Source organism: Hemiscyllium ocellatum, chromosome 13 (assembly GCF_020745735.1).
Source record: "Hemiscyllium ocellatum isolate sHemOce1 chromosome 13, sHemOce1.pat.X.cur, whole genome shotgun sequence".
NCBI lineage: Eukaryota > Metazoa > Chordata > Chondrichthyes > Orectolobiformes > Hemiscylliidae > Hemiscyllium > Hemiscyllium ocellatum.
In genome coordinates, this window is record NC_083413.1 from 6,038,944 (window position 1) to 6,057,005 (window position 18,062).

Below are 18,062 nucleotides of genomic sequence, written 5' to 3' on the forward strand. Positions count from 1 at the left end.
TTGACTTGCTGCCCAACAAGAAAAGACTTACATTTTAATTGAGTCTTGCACTGTCTTAGGGTGTTACAAATCACCTTACACCAGAGAAGTGTTGGTGAAGTTTATTAAAGTTGTGTCCAGCCACCTGTTATAGAAACCAACACTTCCTTTCTCCCCCTTTTGCATTAATTTCCGAATTAGGTTGTTTCCAATTCAACAACATAGATTTTAACTTCTAGTCTGGGCATGAAACTATTAATATTTTCAGAAGACTCTTCTGTACCAGAAAGATCAGTGATTAAAGCCGCCTAAACACATTTTGGGGGGGGGGGGGGGGGGGGGGGGGGGGGGGGGCCATAGTGCACATGACTTTCAATAAATGGGTCATAGGCTCAAGGGTCAGCAGTGCCAGATATTCCCGATACAGTCCATCAAAGTGATAGCTTATCATTTTCACACCCACAAGATGCAAGCTGACTAGCCAGGGTGCCAGGAAGGATTTAAACATTTAAAATATCTTGAAACAGGAATTATTTTGTTTCAGTACGTATTATCGCAGGCACAAATGGCTTAAACTAGTAAGTATTTCCATAACTATTTCTATTACAAAACTTAAAACAAGGCTCACAGTAGTCTCAAATTCGCCCTTCAGATACATCTGGCGAGTTTATCGATGGGAGTCATATACAAACACGAACCTGGAACATTTACAGAAGAAAACTTGTCAGTGCCATCTTTTATTCAAAGAAAATAATTCACTCCTGTTTTGTTTTATTGTACCAGTGCATGGATCTTTGTACGGCTAGTTCCCAGTTTTCTACGGTGGGTTTATAGTGATGTAACACATCTTGTGGTTTGTAAATCTTTTCCACAGATCTTATAGTCTTCAGTTCTTCTCTGCTGCCCCAGTACCCTGCAACAAAATTAAACATTTTCTCTTAAATGTATCAAGAAATATACAAAACTTCATGAATAAAGATACAAATCCATCATGTATGAATATCCAAAGTTGTGCGTCAGAACAGTAAGAATGTGATCTGTGCTCATTGTCTCATCATCATAAGGGATAAATATAAGAACAAATGTCAAGAGAAACCTTAAGAATCTTAAATAATAATCAAGTTATTATCACGCATAGTTTCATTGCTAGACACAGTGTCCAGTTACCCACTTTGTAATAGATTGGTATTAAAGAGTCAGACGTACAGCGTGGAAACGAACTCTTTGGCCCAACTTGTCTATGCTGACCAGATATCATAAACTAATCTAGTCCCTTTTGCCAGCACCCAGCCCAGATCCCTCTAAACCCTTCCTATTCATATACCCATCCAGTTGCCATTTAAATGTTGTAATTGTACCATTACCTCTGGCAACTCATTCCATACACATAACACACTGCGTTAAAAAATTGTCCTTCAGGTCCCTCTTAAATCTTTCCCCTCTCACCTTCAACCTATGCCTTCTAGTGCTGGAGTCCCCCACCGAGGGGAAGATCTTAGCTATTTACCCTATCCATGCCCCTCATGATTTTATAAACCTCTAAAAAGGTTACCCTCTCAGCCTCTGATGCTCCAGGGAACAGCCCCAGGCAATACAGCCTCTCCCTATAGCTCAAACCCTCCAATCCTGGCAACATTAACTTAGAAAAGCTGCAACAACAATGAAGACAGACAATAAATTAAAAAGGCGAGGAAGAGGGAGGGATTGGGAAACATTAAAATAGATAAATTGGAGAGTGAGGGAATATATATTAAAAAGGTACTTACGTTCATAAAGTTGTTCCTAAAATCAAATATAATTTCAAACTTTGTTGTCACATTTAAGAACTCGCAACAGAAAGTCATGTTACAAAAAAACTGATTTCTGAAAATAATTGAAAGAATTTTCTCTAATGAAAGTGAACATTGAAAAGCCCCTTATTTCTGACATACCAATTGCAAGGCCAGCTAAAAAGGCTGCTCCGAGACTGGACATATCCACACGTTTCGGTTTCTCGATGTCACACATGAGCAGATCTGTAGTCAGCTGCATGACAAACCGATTGCTGCATATACCGCCATCTGCCCTGTACACAACAAACAGTTCACCAGCATCAACTACATAAACATAATCCAAAGTGCGTCAGGAAAACTTTGCCAACGATGAGCCATATCAATTTTTCCAACCCCAGCTATTTGCAATTTTCATTGGTTAATTATAAAATCCAGTCTTTTAATTAATGCAAAATACTTCACATAAATGAACGTTGTGATGATTAAGTGACAGATACCTGATGCATTTAATTGGAATATGGATTTCTTTCAGCATTGTGTCATAAAGTTGTTTGTTCCTAAATGAAACAAAATGTGATCAAAAATACTTGAAATACAAAGTGCTTAAATAAAAAAGTTACCTTGAACTTACAAACACAACAGTTGCAAATTTATGGAGTTCATACAGCTTGTGCTGCTCGGGATCAAAATTTATGAAGTACTTTTAATTCTAAAAAGAAACTTACAGAAGTCTTAGCGGTTACAAGAATACAGGTCAGAAACAGAAACAGAAATTACTAGAAAATCTCTGTAGGTCTAGCAGCATGTGTGGAGAGAAATCAGAATTAATCTTTCAGGTCCAGTGACCCTTCTGCAGAATTCATGGTAACTGAGAAAAAGTCTGTTTTTATGCAGAAGTTGTGGGGAGGTTGAGAAGCAAACAGTAGGTAAAGGTAGAGCCCAAAGAGTGAGAAGATCAGTTAAACAGACAAAGGAGTGGAGAAAGATCAACCAAAAGAGAATGAATAGCTGCTAATGAGGACTATTAGTGACTAACGATGGACAGTGTGTAATAGCAGACCATGTGATCACAAGGAATGAGGCTGGTGTGACAAGCAGGCTGAGATAAAAGGGTAGGGGGGAGGGAATATGATAAGTGGAAGGAGGAGAGGGTAAGGGTGATAGGCCGGAGAGGGGGTGGAGGCGGCGAGGTCGGGAAGACGACAGGGCAGCACGGTGGCACAGTGGTCAGTACTGCTGCCTCACAGTGCCAGAGACCCGGGTTCAATTCCCGACTCAGGCGACTGACTGTTAGGAGTTTGCACATTCTGCGTGGGTTTCCTTCGGGTGCTCCGGTTTCCTCCCACAGTCCAAAGATGTGCAGGTCAGGTGAATTGGCCATGCTAAATTGCCCGTAGTGCTAGGTAAAGGGGTAAATGTAGGGGAATGGGTGGGTTGCGCTTCGGCGGGTCGGTGTGGACTTGTTGGACTGAAGGGCCAGTTTCCACACTGTAGGTAATCTATTCTAATCTAAAAAAAGATTGCAGGTCAAGAGGGCGGTGCTGAATCCAGGGGTTGGGACTGAGATAAGGTGGGGGGAGGGAGAATGAGGAAGCTGGAGAAGTCTACATTCATCCAATGTGGTTGGAGGGTTCCTAGGCAGAAGATGGGCGCTCTTCCTCCAGGCTGTGTGTGGTCAGGGTCTGGTGATGGAGGCAGTCAAGGACCTGCATGTCCTTGGCGGAGTGGGAGGGGGAGTTAAAGTGTTCAGCCACGGGGGGGTTGGGTTGGTTGGTGTGGGTGTCCCAGAGGTGTTCCCTGCGAGTCTGTTTCAGGGGAACAGGGCAGAGGAGATGACCTTGGGGGGGGTTGCAGTGAGAGAGGGACTTACTGAGATCGTTGTAGAGGGAGGAGGAGAGCTTCTTCAAGGTAGGCACCCTTGCAAGAGGATTTGCAGTAGGTTAAGATCAACTAGGAGAAAGTGAGGACTGCAGATGCTGGAGGCCAGAGTTGAAAAATGTGGTCTCCAGCATCTGCAGTCTGTTTTTCCAGCACCACATTTTTCGACTCTGGTCTCCAGCATCTGCAGTCCTCACTTTCTCCATGTGATAACAAGGCCTGGAGCCTGGGGGTCAGGGTAAGGACATGGGAGAAGGTCACTCAAACCCTAATAATGTTGAACACGATGTTGAGTCCAGAAGGCTGTAAAGTTCCCAGATGAAAATGAGGTGCTGTTCTTTCAGCTTGTGCTAAGCTTCACTGGAGCACTGCGGCAAGCCCGAGACAGAGGTTAGTCAGTGAGCAGGGTGAGGTGTTGAAGTGACAGACCATTGGAAGCTCAGGGTCTTTTTCAAGGGCAGAATATAGGTGTTCTGCAAAACAGTCACCTTGTCTCCGCTTTGTTTCCCCCAGTGCGGAGGGGACCACATTGTGAGCAGCAAATGCAGGAGACCAGATTGTGGGACGTGCAGGTAAGGTGCTGCTGCATCTGAAAGGTGTGTTTGGGCCCTTGGATACAGAGGATGGAAGACGTAAACAGGAAGGTGTTACGCCATTGGTAGTTGTAGGGTGTGCGTGCCTGCGACTACAGAGCCGAGGAGTGGACCAGAGTAACCCGGATAGAAGGCAGACAAAGGAGGGGAGGGGAATGTGTCCCCGAGGATCGCATCTCACTGGAGGTGGCAAAAATAGTGGCTAATAGTCCTCTTGATGTGGATACCGATGGAATGGTAAGTAAGGACAAGGTTGACCCTATTGCTAACAGTGAGAGTTGGGAGGGAGGGAAGGTGGTGAGGGCTGAAGTGTGGTAGATGGTACGGATCCTGCTGAGGGCCCTGTCTACTGTGGTGCTGGGGAATGCTCGGTTGAGGCAGGAGGTCTGTTTGTGAAACATGCCAAAAAAATCACTGAAACCCCAAACTACAAAAAGGAACAAATGATTTAAGTGGTGTAGTGTGCATTTGTGCTTCAGGATGTATGGCCATTGGAACAACCACTGAGTGGTGGCTGGATATACTCATCTACTAGTCTGTTTGTTGCCTGCCCACTATTTATCTTTCCAGAAATACAGTTCACCATAAATACAAGCAAGTTCGCCAGCCATGAACAGACAAGGTGGCTTCAAGCTTACATTTGTTGGGTTTAGGAATGACTCTTATCAGCTAACCCCGATACCAGCAACAAGTCTAAACTGAAAATGCTCAAAACCAAAACCTAAAATTGATACACAAGAAAACTTTCACGTCTTGGCTACGTTTCTGTAAAGAGGCCCAACAAATGTAGGGGTATGGGTGGGTTGCGCTTCGGCGGGTCGGTGTGGACTTGTTGGGCCAAAGGGCCTGTTTCCACACTGTAAGTCTAATCTAATCTAATCTAATCTAATCTCTGTACAACTGTTTGCACAATTTGCATCAGTCTAGCTTCTTCTCCACAATCTGTTCATGTACACAACAGACTGAAGAGGGCAGACTCTCATGACACGGAGGTAGTAATGTTTTCATGCACGACATAGTATTCAAATAATATCTGTACCACACACCTGAAGGCAATGGACTCCAGTATTGCTCGCACCAGATGAATTTTGGTGGTTGAAGGTTTCAGTCCCAAAAATGATGCACAAGCATTTGGGTCATTTAAAGGAGCCTGACCAAAACAAAACATTTTTATTTCATTAGTAGAAATACACACTTCAATACTGTGCACATAAGGTATATTGGATTATTATATTTTTAAATATGACTTACAGAAGACGGTGAGAGGCAGCGTAAAAGGAGGAAAATGATGTCTTTTTGTAAAGGCTGTCACTTCTGTAATTGACAGGGTGGATCAGTTTACATTCTTACCGTGTGTTGAGAATTAAGGTGGCTTCATTTATACACAATCCACACATTATTAATTAGTTCTCAGCAATCTGCTTATAGTTAGCTGTGTAAACTACAATGAAGTATATGATTCAGTGGCAGAAGAAACTACAATGCAATGTTCCATAGCACTTTGGTGGGTAAATGGTTTACTTGATGTGGCACTGAGCAAGGTCAGCTTCAGACCTGACTACTGATCTAGGTCAAGCTCAGCCAGGGCAACATGTGGACCAGCACAATAGGCTGTGTTCACATGCTCACAGGGGAAGGAAAAGTGAAGCGAAGTATACTACGTTTGTCACGGATCAGAACCGAGTTCTTCTGTGGACATGCTTGTATATTACCCAAGATAGTGGTTATACTTCAAAAATCAAACAACAAATAGAAGCCGATAAATATCCATTTAATTATCATCAGTGGGTCCACACACTTTCAGATTCATTTTTTCTCCAAGTAAGAAAGTCAAAGAAGGTTTAAGAAAAGGATTATAAACTAAATGTCTAATAGACGTGCAATAAATGTTAGAATTGGTTCCAGCATGACTATGGGATTACATACACTGTTCAAACAGGTTAAAACTGAATGCTAAAAGTAATTTAATACTCTGCTGAAGTTACACAATCTCAAGACTGTGAGCTCAATTGCAGTTATCATGTAAAACAGATTGTAATTTCGCTTCAGATGTGAAGATGGGAGATTGGACAAACTGAACAACTGCTGAAACAAAACACCTCTGCCTGCTGCACACCCACAAACCATGATCCAGTTTAACGCTGATCAGACATTTAAATGCACCACAACTGGCCAAGGTTTTCGGTGGCTTTTGCAACCCAACTTTTGAAACTCAATAAATAGCATAAGCAAGTCAATTATTTGCTATTTTTATGAAGCCACCATTGCAAAGAAACATCAGTTATTTGATAAGTCAATTGTATTTAGTAAATAAATAATTCTCTGATTCTGAAGTCTGACTATAAACTGATGGCTAATGATCAGTTTTATTGGGTAAACTGTACGAGAAACATGACCTTGGAAGCAGCATTTTAATGCACAGTTTCCATGGAAGGCTGTAAATGTTCTTACTAAAATTTATGCACTTATAAAATTATCTTTTTCCATCCATTCATTTGGATCTCGATGTCCTTGTTAGTAAATATTAAGCAGAAACACATCCAATCCATGCAGAACATTTTAATATAGAGTCCTATCAGTTATTAAAGGGACTATAGTTGCTGTGTAAAACAGTTGAAAGTAATTCTTTAACCTACAGAAAATATATAAATCGTTTGGAATACGGATTTAAAAAGAAAAGCAGGTCCTGACTACCAGGCAGCAAAAATTAGGTTTACCAGGAAATCCACTTATACATTAGTGGGGGCATTAGTGAGCATCCATGCCCTAGTTGATTTTGAAAAAGGTAAACAAATAATTGCCATAAATGAAATACCATAAAAAGGTGGGCTCCTGCTTTCAGGCTATTATAAAGAAGTGCTAAGTAAAGGCATTGTAAAGACCAGAGACAAATAAAACGCATAGTTTTCATGATGCAAAGTTATTCATTCCTTAAAAGGATTAAAATACACTTGAAATACAGAAATGTTCTGGGTGGTTTCTGGTTGAATGACCCTTTGTCAGAACTCAGGTCACTGGACCCGAAATGTTAACTTCAATTTCTCTCCACAGATGTTACCAGACCTGCTGAGCTTTTCCAGCAATGTGTCTCTCAGATTTACAGTATCCAGTCTTTTTGGTTTTAATATAGCAAAGGTCCCACTGAACAGTTGAGTAATTTTACGACTGTATATTAAGCTCCTATTCTGACAGAGGGTCATTGGATCTGAAAAGGTAACTCTGTTTTCTCTCCACTGATGCTGCCAGCCCTAAGCTGACCAACAATGTTTGGTGATGGAGCTGCATTAATCATCTCTGCTGAAAGGAGGGAAAGAGGGGTACTGTAACTACTGAAGTCAGAGCACAGTAGTAAGTCACAAGTAAATCTGAGGCTTCATATTGATGAGCAGCTTTTGTTCCAAAAACATATGGCAAATAAAAAGAGAGTGAGACTCTCTTACACAATGCTTATAATGACCATCAGGTCTTCTGTGTTACAACCCAGAAGCAAACAGCTGAACCACATCAACCTTCCTACCTTGATATTTGCAACCCAGCCAAATTAAACCGAAGACCCCAAATAATTGCCGTGATGGTTTCTAACGGGATTGGATAACCAATCCAAGACTTTGTGAAAAAGTAATTTCCAGACACAGGTTTTGTATCTTAAATGAAAGATTGATTATTTATGAGATAGAAAATAACTTTTGCAGAAAGAATATTAACCAGCTTACCATTCCCTCCCTGGCACCCCCTTGTTAGGTCCACGCTCCCTCCCCACCCTCATCAATCCACACTCCACAATTACCCTCCACCTGCATCCACCTATCGCCTTCCCAGCCCCCTCCCCCCTCCACATTCCTGATGAAGGGTTTCTACCCAAAATGTCGACTCTCCTGCTCCTCAGATGCTGTCTGACCTGCTGTGTTTCTCCAGCACCACACTTTTCGACCCAGGTGACTTATATCTCCTTCACCATATAGTATTTCAAAGTCAGAAATGTGAACTCCTCAGTCCCTTTCCTGAAACATTGATCAGGGTCACTTTCTTAGTTCACCCAGGCAACAATATCTTTTACTCAGCTTTCTACTCTTTGGGATTCTGGAAGCCTGTGTTTCAGATTAGGCAGGGAGCTTTTACATCTTCATGATGTCTCAGCAGTAGCTCAGAACCATCTCTCAGAAAAGAATTAAAAAAAAACAACTTAAATCCGGCTCCACCCTGAGAGCCTCCTCCCAAGGCCCCAATTACCATCCAATAACAGCGGCTCCTCCAGACTTGCCGGATCCAATTTGCAGGCACTGACCTTGTTAATAGCCAACTTCTGCTATCTACTTAAAAATGCTCTTCCTGGGTTCATTGTTAGAACATTTTTAAATCAAGACCCAGCCTGCAATTAACCTCGAAGCCTCACCTCACAAACAAAGCTCGCTCATCTGGTCAGTTCTTTGCCTTTAACCACAGGCTGTCCCCAAGTCATTTTCAGCTCAATGCAAAACTGATCAAAGAATAAAAATAATGAAAATCAGTGGAAATTTAACACTTGGCTAATCAAAGCCCAATGTTTTACAAGGTGTTGTAGAGGTCCATCCAGGAACACAAAATATATCATTCTCCCACACTGGACTTGTCTCTTAATTCACAAAGTTCAACATTAATAAAAATAAGTTTCAGTTGCCAGTTATTAGCTAGTGATATTCAGCCTGCAGTTCAGAGGACTGCGTATTATGGTTTGTGTGAGGTAGCTATGTAGACCCAATGTTGTAAGTGTTCCTTTGAATGTTTTCTTTGAAAAGTGAGATTGTTAAAATAGTCTTCACTCTAAACTTTCCAAACCTTTGTGACAAAATAATTTGAGAGATTGGTAGTTGCTGAGTAGACATTTAAAATGACTGTTCTCTCTCTTTCAAAAGATGAAGGTGATGTGTTCGCAACTCAAAAAATGTCATTGTAATATAATCCTGATCCATAGAAGGGAGACATGAGCCTACCCAGCACATTCTGACATCAAACAGCACTTCTACAAAATTCCACTCTCTCCATCGTCAACATACAGTAGCAGCGTGTATCATTTACAGGATGCACTGCAGAAATGCATCAAGCATCCCGAGACTGCACTTTCTAAACCTATTGGCCAGAATGTCAACTGGACACATCACAAACACAGTGGCTACAAGAGCAGGTCAGAGGCTGGGAACGCTGCAGCAAGTAACTCACCTCCTGACTTCTCATAAACCATCCATCACCTACGAGGCACAAGTCAGGAGTGTGATGGAATATTCCCCATTTACCTGGATGGGTGCAGCTCCAACAACAGTCAAGAAGCTCAATACCATCCAGGAGAAAGCAGCCTGCTTGATTGGCACCACACCCACTCCCTCCATCACGAATGCTCAGTAGTAGCAGTGTGTATCATCTACAAGATGCACTGAGAAATGCACCAAAAGATCCTCAGACAGCACCTTCTAAACCTATGACCACTTCCATCTCAAAGGACAAGGGACAGAAACATGGGAACACCAGCACCACCAGAAAGTTCTCCTCCAAGCCGCTCACCATCCTACTTGGAAACATTGCACTTCCTTCAGGGTCACTGGGTCTAAACCCTGGAATTCCCTCCTGAACAGCATTGTGAATCTACCTATAGGACATGGACTGCAGAGGTTCAACATCACCACCTTCCCAATGGCAGCTCGGGATAGTCATTTAATGCTGGACCCAGTCAGAGATGCCCACATCCCATGAGTGAACGTTAAAAACAAAACACCACAGATGTGTAAAACACACAAAATAAATGTTGAAACAGGATGAGAAATATCAGATGGGGAAATCACGGTGTGGGTGAGATATCAGTGAACCAGCAATCAAGGAATAGGCTAATATTCTGTGGCGTGGGTTCAAATCCCAGTGAGATGGTGAAATTTGAAGTCAATAAAAATTTGGGATAAAAAGCTAGTGTAATGTCAATCTGTCTGGGTGAAAGTGAGGACTGTAGATGCTGGAGATCAGAGCTGAAAATGTGTTGCTGGAAAAACGCAGCAGGACAGGCAGCATCCAAGGAGCAGGAGAATCGACGTTTCGGACATGAGCCCTTCTTCAGGAATTCCTGAAGGGCTCATGCCTGAAACATCGATTCTCCTTCTCCTTGGATACTGCCTGACCCGCTGTGTTTTTCCAGCAACACATTTTCAGCTAATGTAAATCTGTGACTATCGAATGTTCGATAAACACATCTAGTGTACTAATGTCCCTTAGGAAAGGAAATCAAATGATTACAAATTCGCACTCATGTGGGAGACTCTCAACTACCTTCTGGGTAATTAGAGGAGGAATAAATGCTGGTGCAGCCAGTGATACCCGCATCTCATGAACAAACGGTTTAAAAACTAGATCGACTGACAAAAAGGCTGGTCAATAGACAGAGTTCTAAGGAGGTGATAACATAGCCACAGAGTCAGAGAGACATACAGCATGGAAACAGATCCTTCGGTCCAACCCGTCCATACGAACTAGATATCCCAACTAAATTGAGTCCCACCTGCCAACACCCAGCCCATATCCCTCCAAACCCTTCCTATTCATATACCCATCCAAATGCCTCTTAAATGTTGCAATTGTACCAGCCTCCACCACATCCTCTGGCAGCTCATTCCATACACGTACCACCCTCTGCATGAAAAAGTTGCTCCTTAGGTCTCTTTTATATCTTTCTCCTCTCACCCTAAACCTATGCCCTCTAGTTCTGGACTCCCCAACCCCAGGGGGGACTTTAACTATTTACTCTATCCATGCCCCTCATGATTTTGTAAACCTCTATAAAGGTCACCCCTCAGCCTCTGACGCTCCAGGGAAAACAGCCCCAGCCTGTTCAGCCTCTCCCTGTAGCTCAAATCCTCCAACCCTGGCAATATCCTTGTAAATCTTTTCTGAACCCTTTCAAGTTTCACAACATCTTTCCGAGAGGAAGGAGACCAGAACTGCACACAATATTCCAACAGTGGCCTAACCAATGTCCTGTACAGCCGCAACATGAACTCCCAATTCCTATACTCAATACTCTGACCAATAAAGGAAAGCATACCAAACCCCTTCTTCACTATCCTATCTACCTGTGATTCCACTTTCAAGGAGCTACAAACTTGCACTCCCAAGGTCTCTTTGTTCAGCAACACTCCCTAGGACCTGACCATTAAGTGTATAAATTCTGCTAAGATTTGCTTTCTCAAAATGCAGCACCTCGCATTTATCTGAATTAAACTCCATCTGCCACTTCTCAGCCCACTAGCCCATCTGGTCCAGATCCTGTTGTAATCTGAGGTAACCTTCTTCGCTGTTCACTATACCTCCAATTTTGGTCTCACCTGCAAACTTACTAATTGTACCTCTTATGCTCACATCCAAATCATTCATGTAAATGACAAAAAGTAGACGATCCAGCACCAATCCTTGTGGCACTCCACTGGTCACAGACATCCACATGAAAAACAACCTTCCTCCACCACCACCCTCTGTCTTCTACCTTTGAGCCAGTTCTGTATCCAAGTGGCTAGTTTTCCCTGTATTCCGTGAGATCTAACCTTGCTAACCAGTCTCCCATGGGGAACTTTGTCGAATGCCTTACTGAAGTCCATATAGATCACACCTACCGCTCTGCTCCCATCAATCCTCTTTGTTACTTCTTCAAAAAACTCAATCAAGTTTGTGAGACATGATTTCCCATGCACAAAACCATGTTGACTATCCCAAATCAGTCCTTGCCTTTCCAAATACATGTACATCCTGTCCCTCAGGATTTCCTCCAACAACTTGCCCACCAGCGTCAGGCTCACTGGTCTATAGTTCCCTGGCTTGTCCTGACCACTGTTCTTAAACAGTGGCACGTTTGCCAACCTCCAGTCTTCTGACACCTCACTTGTGACTATCAATGATACAAATATCTCAAGCAAGAGGCCCAGCAATCACTTCTCTAGCTTCCCACAGAGTTCTCTGGTACACCTGATCAGGTCCTGGGGATTTATCCACCTTTACCTGTTTCAAGACATCGAGCACTTCCTGTTCTGTAATATGCAGATTTTTCAAGGTGTCACCATCTATTTTCTTACATTCTATATCTTCCATGTCCTTTTCCACAGTAAATACTGATGCAAAATACTCATTTAGTATCTCCCCCATTTTCTGCGGCTCCACACAAAGGCCACCTTGCTGATCTTTGAGGGGCTGTATTCTCTCCCTAGTTACCCTTTTGTCCTTAGTGTATTTGTAAAAACCCTCTGGATTCTCCTTAATTCTATTTGCCAAAGCTATCACATGTCCCCTTTTTGCCCTCCTGATTTCCCTCTTCAGTATACTCCTACTTCCTTTATACTCTTCAGGATTCACTCAATCTATCCTGTCTACACCTGACACATGCTTCCTTCTCTCTCTTAACCAAACCCTCAATCTCCTTAGTCATCCAGCATTCCCTATACCATCCAGCCTTTCCTTTCACCCTAATAGGAACCTACTTTCTCTGAACTCTCGTTATCTCATTTCTGAAGGCTTCCCATTTTCCAGCCGTCCCTTTACCTGTGAACATCTGTCCCCAATCGGCTTTCCAAAGTTCTTGCCTAATACCGTCAAAATTGACCTTTCTCCAATTTAGAACTTCAACTTTTAGATCTGGTCTATCCTTTTCCATCATTATTTTAAAACAAATAGAATTATGGTCACTGGCCCCAAAGTGCTCCCCCACTGACACCTCAGTCACCTGCCCTGCCTTATTTCACAAGAGTAGGTCAAGTTTTGCATCTTCTCTAGTAGGTACATCCACATACTGAATCAGAAAATTGTCTTGTACACACTTAATAAATTCCTCTCCATCTCAACCCTTAACACGATGGCAGTCCCAGTCTACGTTTGGAAAGTCAAAGTACCCTACCATAGCCACCCTATTATTCTTACAGATAGCTGAGATCTCCTTACAAGTTTGTTTCTCAATTTCCCTCTGACTACTGGGGTCTATAATATAATCCGAATAAGGTGATCATCCCTTTCTTATTTCTCAGTTCCACCCAAATAACATCCCTGGATGTATTTCCATGAATATCCTCCCTCAGCACAGCTGTAATGCTATCCCTTATCAAAAACACCATCCCCCCCACCTCCCTTGCCTCCCTTTCTATCCTTCCTGTAGCATTTGTATCCTGGAACATTAAGCTGCCAGTCCTGTCCATCCCTGAGCCATGTTTCTGTAATTGCTATGATATCCCAGTTCCATGTTCCTAACCCTGCCCCGAGTTCAGCTGCCTTCCCTGTTAGGCCCCTTGCATTGAAATAAATGCAGTTTCCTGTATTAGTCCTACCTTGTCCCTGCCTGTTTGGTACAGTCGAGAACAGAAGCGAGTCAATCTCAGATTGATCCCTTTCCCCACTGTACTTCCTGGGTTCCACCGCCCCCCCATCTTACTAGTTTAAATCCTTCAGAGCAGCTCGAGCAAATATTTGGGTTTTGGGAGGAAATTAGGATTGAGTTTGATGGAAGACATGCCTGCATTTGGTGAGGCAAATGTAAGGAAGCAGATATACAAACAAGATTATTAGGAATTAGTGCTTGGTGGGAAACAGAGGTAAAGCGACCCTGGTAAACTTGTGACATGGAGGTATTGGTGTTGGACAAGGGTGGATAAGGTTAAAGATCACAACACCAAGTTTAGTCCAACAGGTTTATTTACTATAAATTCTCTGCCCTGCCATCCTGCCCCAACAGTACCAAAGCTAGTGCTTCCAAATAAACCTGCTGGGCTATAACCTGGTGTTGAGAGATTTTTAACCTTTTAAAGTTGATAGAAAGAACATATGAAAACTTATATTGCTGGAAAATGCACTTCAAACTCATTTGAGTAATGTTTAAAAGTCAGCTCTTGCCCATAGTGGTCTTATCATAGAATTCCTACAATGTGGAAACCGGCCCTTCAGCCCAATGAGTTCACACTGACCCTCCAAAGAGTAACCTACCCAGACCCATTCCCCAACTCTATTATCGTATATTTACCCCAGACTAATGCACCTAACCTACATATCCCTGAACACTACGGGCAATTTAACATGGCCAATTCACCTAAGCTGCACATCTTTGAATTGTGGGAGGAAGCTGGTGCACCCGGAGGAAACCCACACAGACACAGGGTGTGCAAACTCCACAGTCAGTCGCCAGAGGCTGGAATCAAACCTGGGACCCTGGCGCTGAGATGCAGCAGTGCTAACCACTAAGCCCCGTGGAGAAGGTCAGCAACAATCCCACTACCTCTTGTATCCTCAGCATGTGCTCCACCATTTGATCTTGTGAAAAGGACTGATCAGTTCCCAGAATGTGTCAAAATAAGTGAGAATTACCACACCCGTTATCTAAAATTACCATAAGTTCTGCATTTCTTCACTTTCTTTTTCCAATTTAGGACCAAAGTTTTATTTCTAATGAGATATAATCATTTGTAAACATAACTCCGGAGAGTGGAATGCTTTGGTGTACACACATTTTGAGAGTTGGATGGAGTTGGTTTTATAGCCCTCGGTCATCAGTTTAAGGCAGGGGTTTATTCAACGCAAAAAGTCCAGCTGGTCTATCGCCCAACTTACTACAGAGTCTTATCAATGGCAAGAATGGCATCTACTGGTTTGTTTGAGGGGTGGGGGTTAACCCACTGCCTGTGGGTTAATTGAGGATCTTCAATGAATGATGAACACCCATGTAACAGCCTCATTCCAGCAGACCCACATCAACATGACCAGCCTGGCAACTTTTCCAGCAATGATTGTTGGGGGCTCCCTGCTTACTGTGTGCCAACCATAACAGAAATTGCTGGAAAAACTCAGCAGGTCTGACAGCATCTGTGGAGAGAAAGCAGAGATAACACTGAGTTGAGTGACCCGTCCTTGGAACATCGATTATATCCATTTGACCTGTGAAATTGACCCTTCGAGAGTCCCTGCTGTATTACTGCTGAGGGTGCTCCTACAACAGTCCCTCGTAAGAAATTCGAGGATATTGACCCAGCAAGCCTCTCAGAGACGGGGGGGGGGGGGGGGGGGGGGGGGGAGGGAGGAGGAGAGAAGAGATGGGATTTTCAGGCCTTGCATGGTGTGCTAGCCAGTCACTCGGACTGGGAAGTTTCAGTGTTACACTGCAGATTTCACAGGAACAGACAGCTAAGAAGAAATGAATCAAGTGTGTAGATGTTTGCAAGTACAATTTCCCATCCTACCACTCCACACCACTGAGCGGTACACCTCCAAAGTATGGTACCTCAATACCAATCTATTGGGCTGGTTCCTTGCAAGTATCTATCATTTGAAGTACAATTTGAGGAACTGGAATTTTATTGACCACAATGATGACATGCTCCATTATCCCCTCTGAGTAAAGATAATTTGGCGTATTCAGACATTTAAATAGCTCCAAGGGTTCCCACACACCAACTGGAGTGTTGATGTGTTAGCTTCTCATTCTCAAAGCCATGGACCTCGGAGGCTCATGCAGTAGAAACAAAATGAGGGGGAATGTAGGTTAGAACATGTATCTCATGTCAGTACTGAGATTTGGCCACGCTAATCAAACAAAGGTAGCATAGCGTTTGCCAAAGGCAGACTCATGCAAGTTAGAAGCAAAGCCCATCGTCCTAGTCAATGATATTGAGAGAATTTGGTGTCAAAGTGAAGGAGGTATACACTAATCACATCGTGACAGTTGTAGTGTAAAAATGAACACACTTCTGAAATCAATCATTACATTTCGTTTCAATAAAACAGTGCAATGCTCACTAAACAAAGTTATGATAAAGGTATTGCACTGAATTAAATTAATCGCATGGATTTTGCGACTGTTGTCAGACAAAACACACAACATATCCATCGTGCACATTTACCTGTAATCCACTGAATGATGGGACAAAGAACACACCATCTGAACTGGGGACTTCTTGTGCTATCTTTTCAGTTTCAGCAACATCAGAGAATAAACCTGGAAAAGACCAGACCAAGTGAAGCAGGATGGATTGAGTGCTTTAGGACATTAAAAACATTGTCACTTAATTCACATTGTTCTTGCATCTTTTGCCAAAACCTTCAGCATCCCTTAGCTCTTGTACCACCTACCAAAAGAAACACTTTTTCTTCGTCTCTTTCTCCAAATCAAGACAGTCTTAGAAATCTCAACCTCAGCATAGAAACAGGCCCTTCAGCCAATTATAGACCAGTGAGCCTGACGTTGGTGGTGGGCAAGTTGTTGGAGGGAATCCTGAGGGACAGGATGTACATGTATTTGGAAAGGCAAGGACTGATTAGGGATAGTCAACATGACTTTGTGCGTGGGAAATCATGTCTCACAAACTTGATTGAGTTTTTTTGAAGTAACAAAGAGGATTGATGAGGGCAGAGCGGTAGATGTGATCTATATGGACTTCAGTAAGGCGTTCGACAAGGTTCCCCATGGGAGACTGATTAGCAAGGTTAGAAATCATGGAATACAGGGAGAACTAGCCATTTGGATACAGAACTGGCTCAAAGGTAGAAGACAGAGGGTGGTGGTGGAGGGTTGTTTTTCAGACTGGAGGCCTGTGACCAGTGGAGTGCTACAAGGATCGGTGCTGGGTCCTCTACTTTTTGTCATTTACATAACTGATTTGGATGTGAGCATAAGAGCTACAGTTAGTAAGTTTGCAGATGACACCAAAATTGGAGGGTGTAGTGGACAGCGAAGAGGGTTACCTCAGATTACAACAGGATCTGGACCAGATGGGCCAATGGGCTGAGAAGTGGCAGATGGAGTTTAATTCAGATAAATGCGAGGTGCTGCATTTTGAGAAAGCAAATCTTAGCAGGATTTATACACTTAATGGTAAGGTCCTAGGGAGTGATACTGAACAAAGAGACCTTGGAGTGCTGGTTCATAGCTCCTTGAAAGTGGAGTTGCAGGTATTGAGTACAGGAGTTGGGAGGTCATGTTGCAGCTAGACATTGGTTAGGCCACTGTTGAAATATTGCGTGCAATTCTGGTCTCCTTCCTATCAGAAGGACGTTGTGAAACTTGAAAGGGTTCAGAAAAAAAAAAGGATGTTGCCAGGGTTGGAGGATTTGAGCCATAGGGAGAGGCTGAACAGGCTGGGGCTGTTTTCCCTGGAGAGTCAGAGGCTGAGAGGTGACCTTATAGAGGTTTACAAAATTATGAGGGGCATGGATAGGGTAAATAGGCAAAGTCTTTTCCCTGGGGCCAGAGAGTCCAGAACTAGAGGGCATAGGTTTCGAGTGAGAGGGGAAAGACATGAGACCCCCAAGGGGCAACTTTTTCACACAGAGGGTGGTGCGTGTATGAAATTAGCTGCCCGAGGATGTGGTGGAGGCTGGTGCAATTACAGCATTTCAGAGGCATTTGGATGGGTATATTAATAGGAAGGGTTTGGAGGGATATGGGCCGGGTGCTGGCAGGTGGGACTAGATTGGGTTGGGATATCTGATTGGTATGGTTGAGTTAGACCGAAGGGTCTGTTTCCATGCTGTACATCTCTATGACTCTATATCTATGATGACTAACTGACACCAAATTACACTAATCCCATTTACCTGCACTTGGCATTTTAAGTGCTCATCCTGATGCTTCTTAAATGTTTGCGAGAGTACCTACGTTTAACACCCTTACGCAATACCTTCCATATAGCCACCACCCTCTGGGTGAACCAAAAATTCTCAAGATCTCTAAGCTGCTTGCTCCTCGCCTTAAAGCCATGCTGTCTGGTCTTAGACAGGTCTACCATGGGGAAGGAGATTCTCACAACCTACTGCCTATGACTCAGTTTTGTTCAAGAAAGAGATAGAGAGAGAGATGACTTTA

General features: G+C 43.1%; 1 protein-coding gene across 3 annotated transcripts in view; it reads right to left on the reverse strand.

The window, feature by feature from the left end:
• Window positions 1-324: 324 nt before the first annotated feature.
• Window positions 325-18,062, reverse strand: part of gk5 (glycerol kinase 5) — an 84,151-nt gene continuing 66,413 nt past the window's right edge. For all 3 annotated transcript variants that reach the window (XM_060834505.1, XM_060834504.1, XM_060834506.1), the window contains 5 exons: window positions 16,102-16,196; window positions 5,269-5,372; window positions 2,249-2,308; window positions 1,911-2,044; window positions 325-892 (listed from right to left, as the gene is read on the reverse strand). In XM_060834505.1, coding sequence (XP_060690488.1) covers window positions 735-892; window positions 1,911-2,044; window positions 2,249-2,308; window positions 5,269-5,372; window positions 16,102-16,196 — 551 coding nt within the window. In that variant the 3' untranslated portion in view covers window positions 325-734. The remainder of the gene's footprint in view (window positions 893-1,910; window positions 2,045-2,248; window positions 2,309-5,268; window positions 5,373-16,101; window positions 16,197-18,062) is intronic.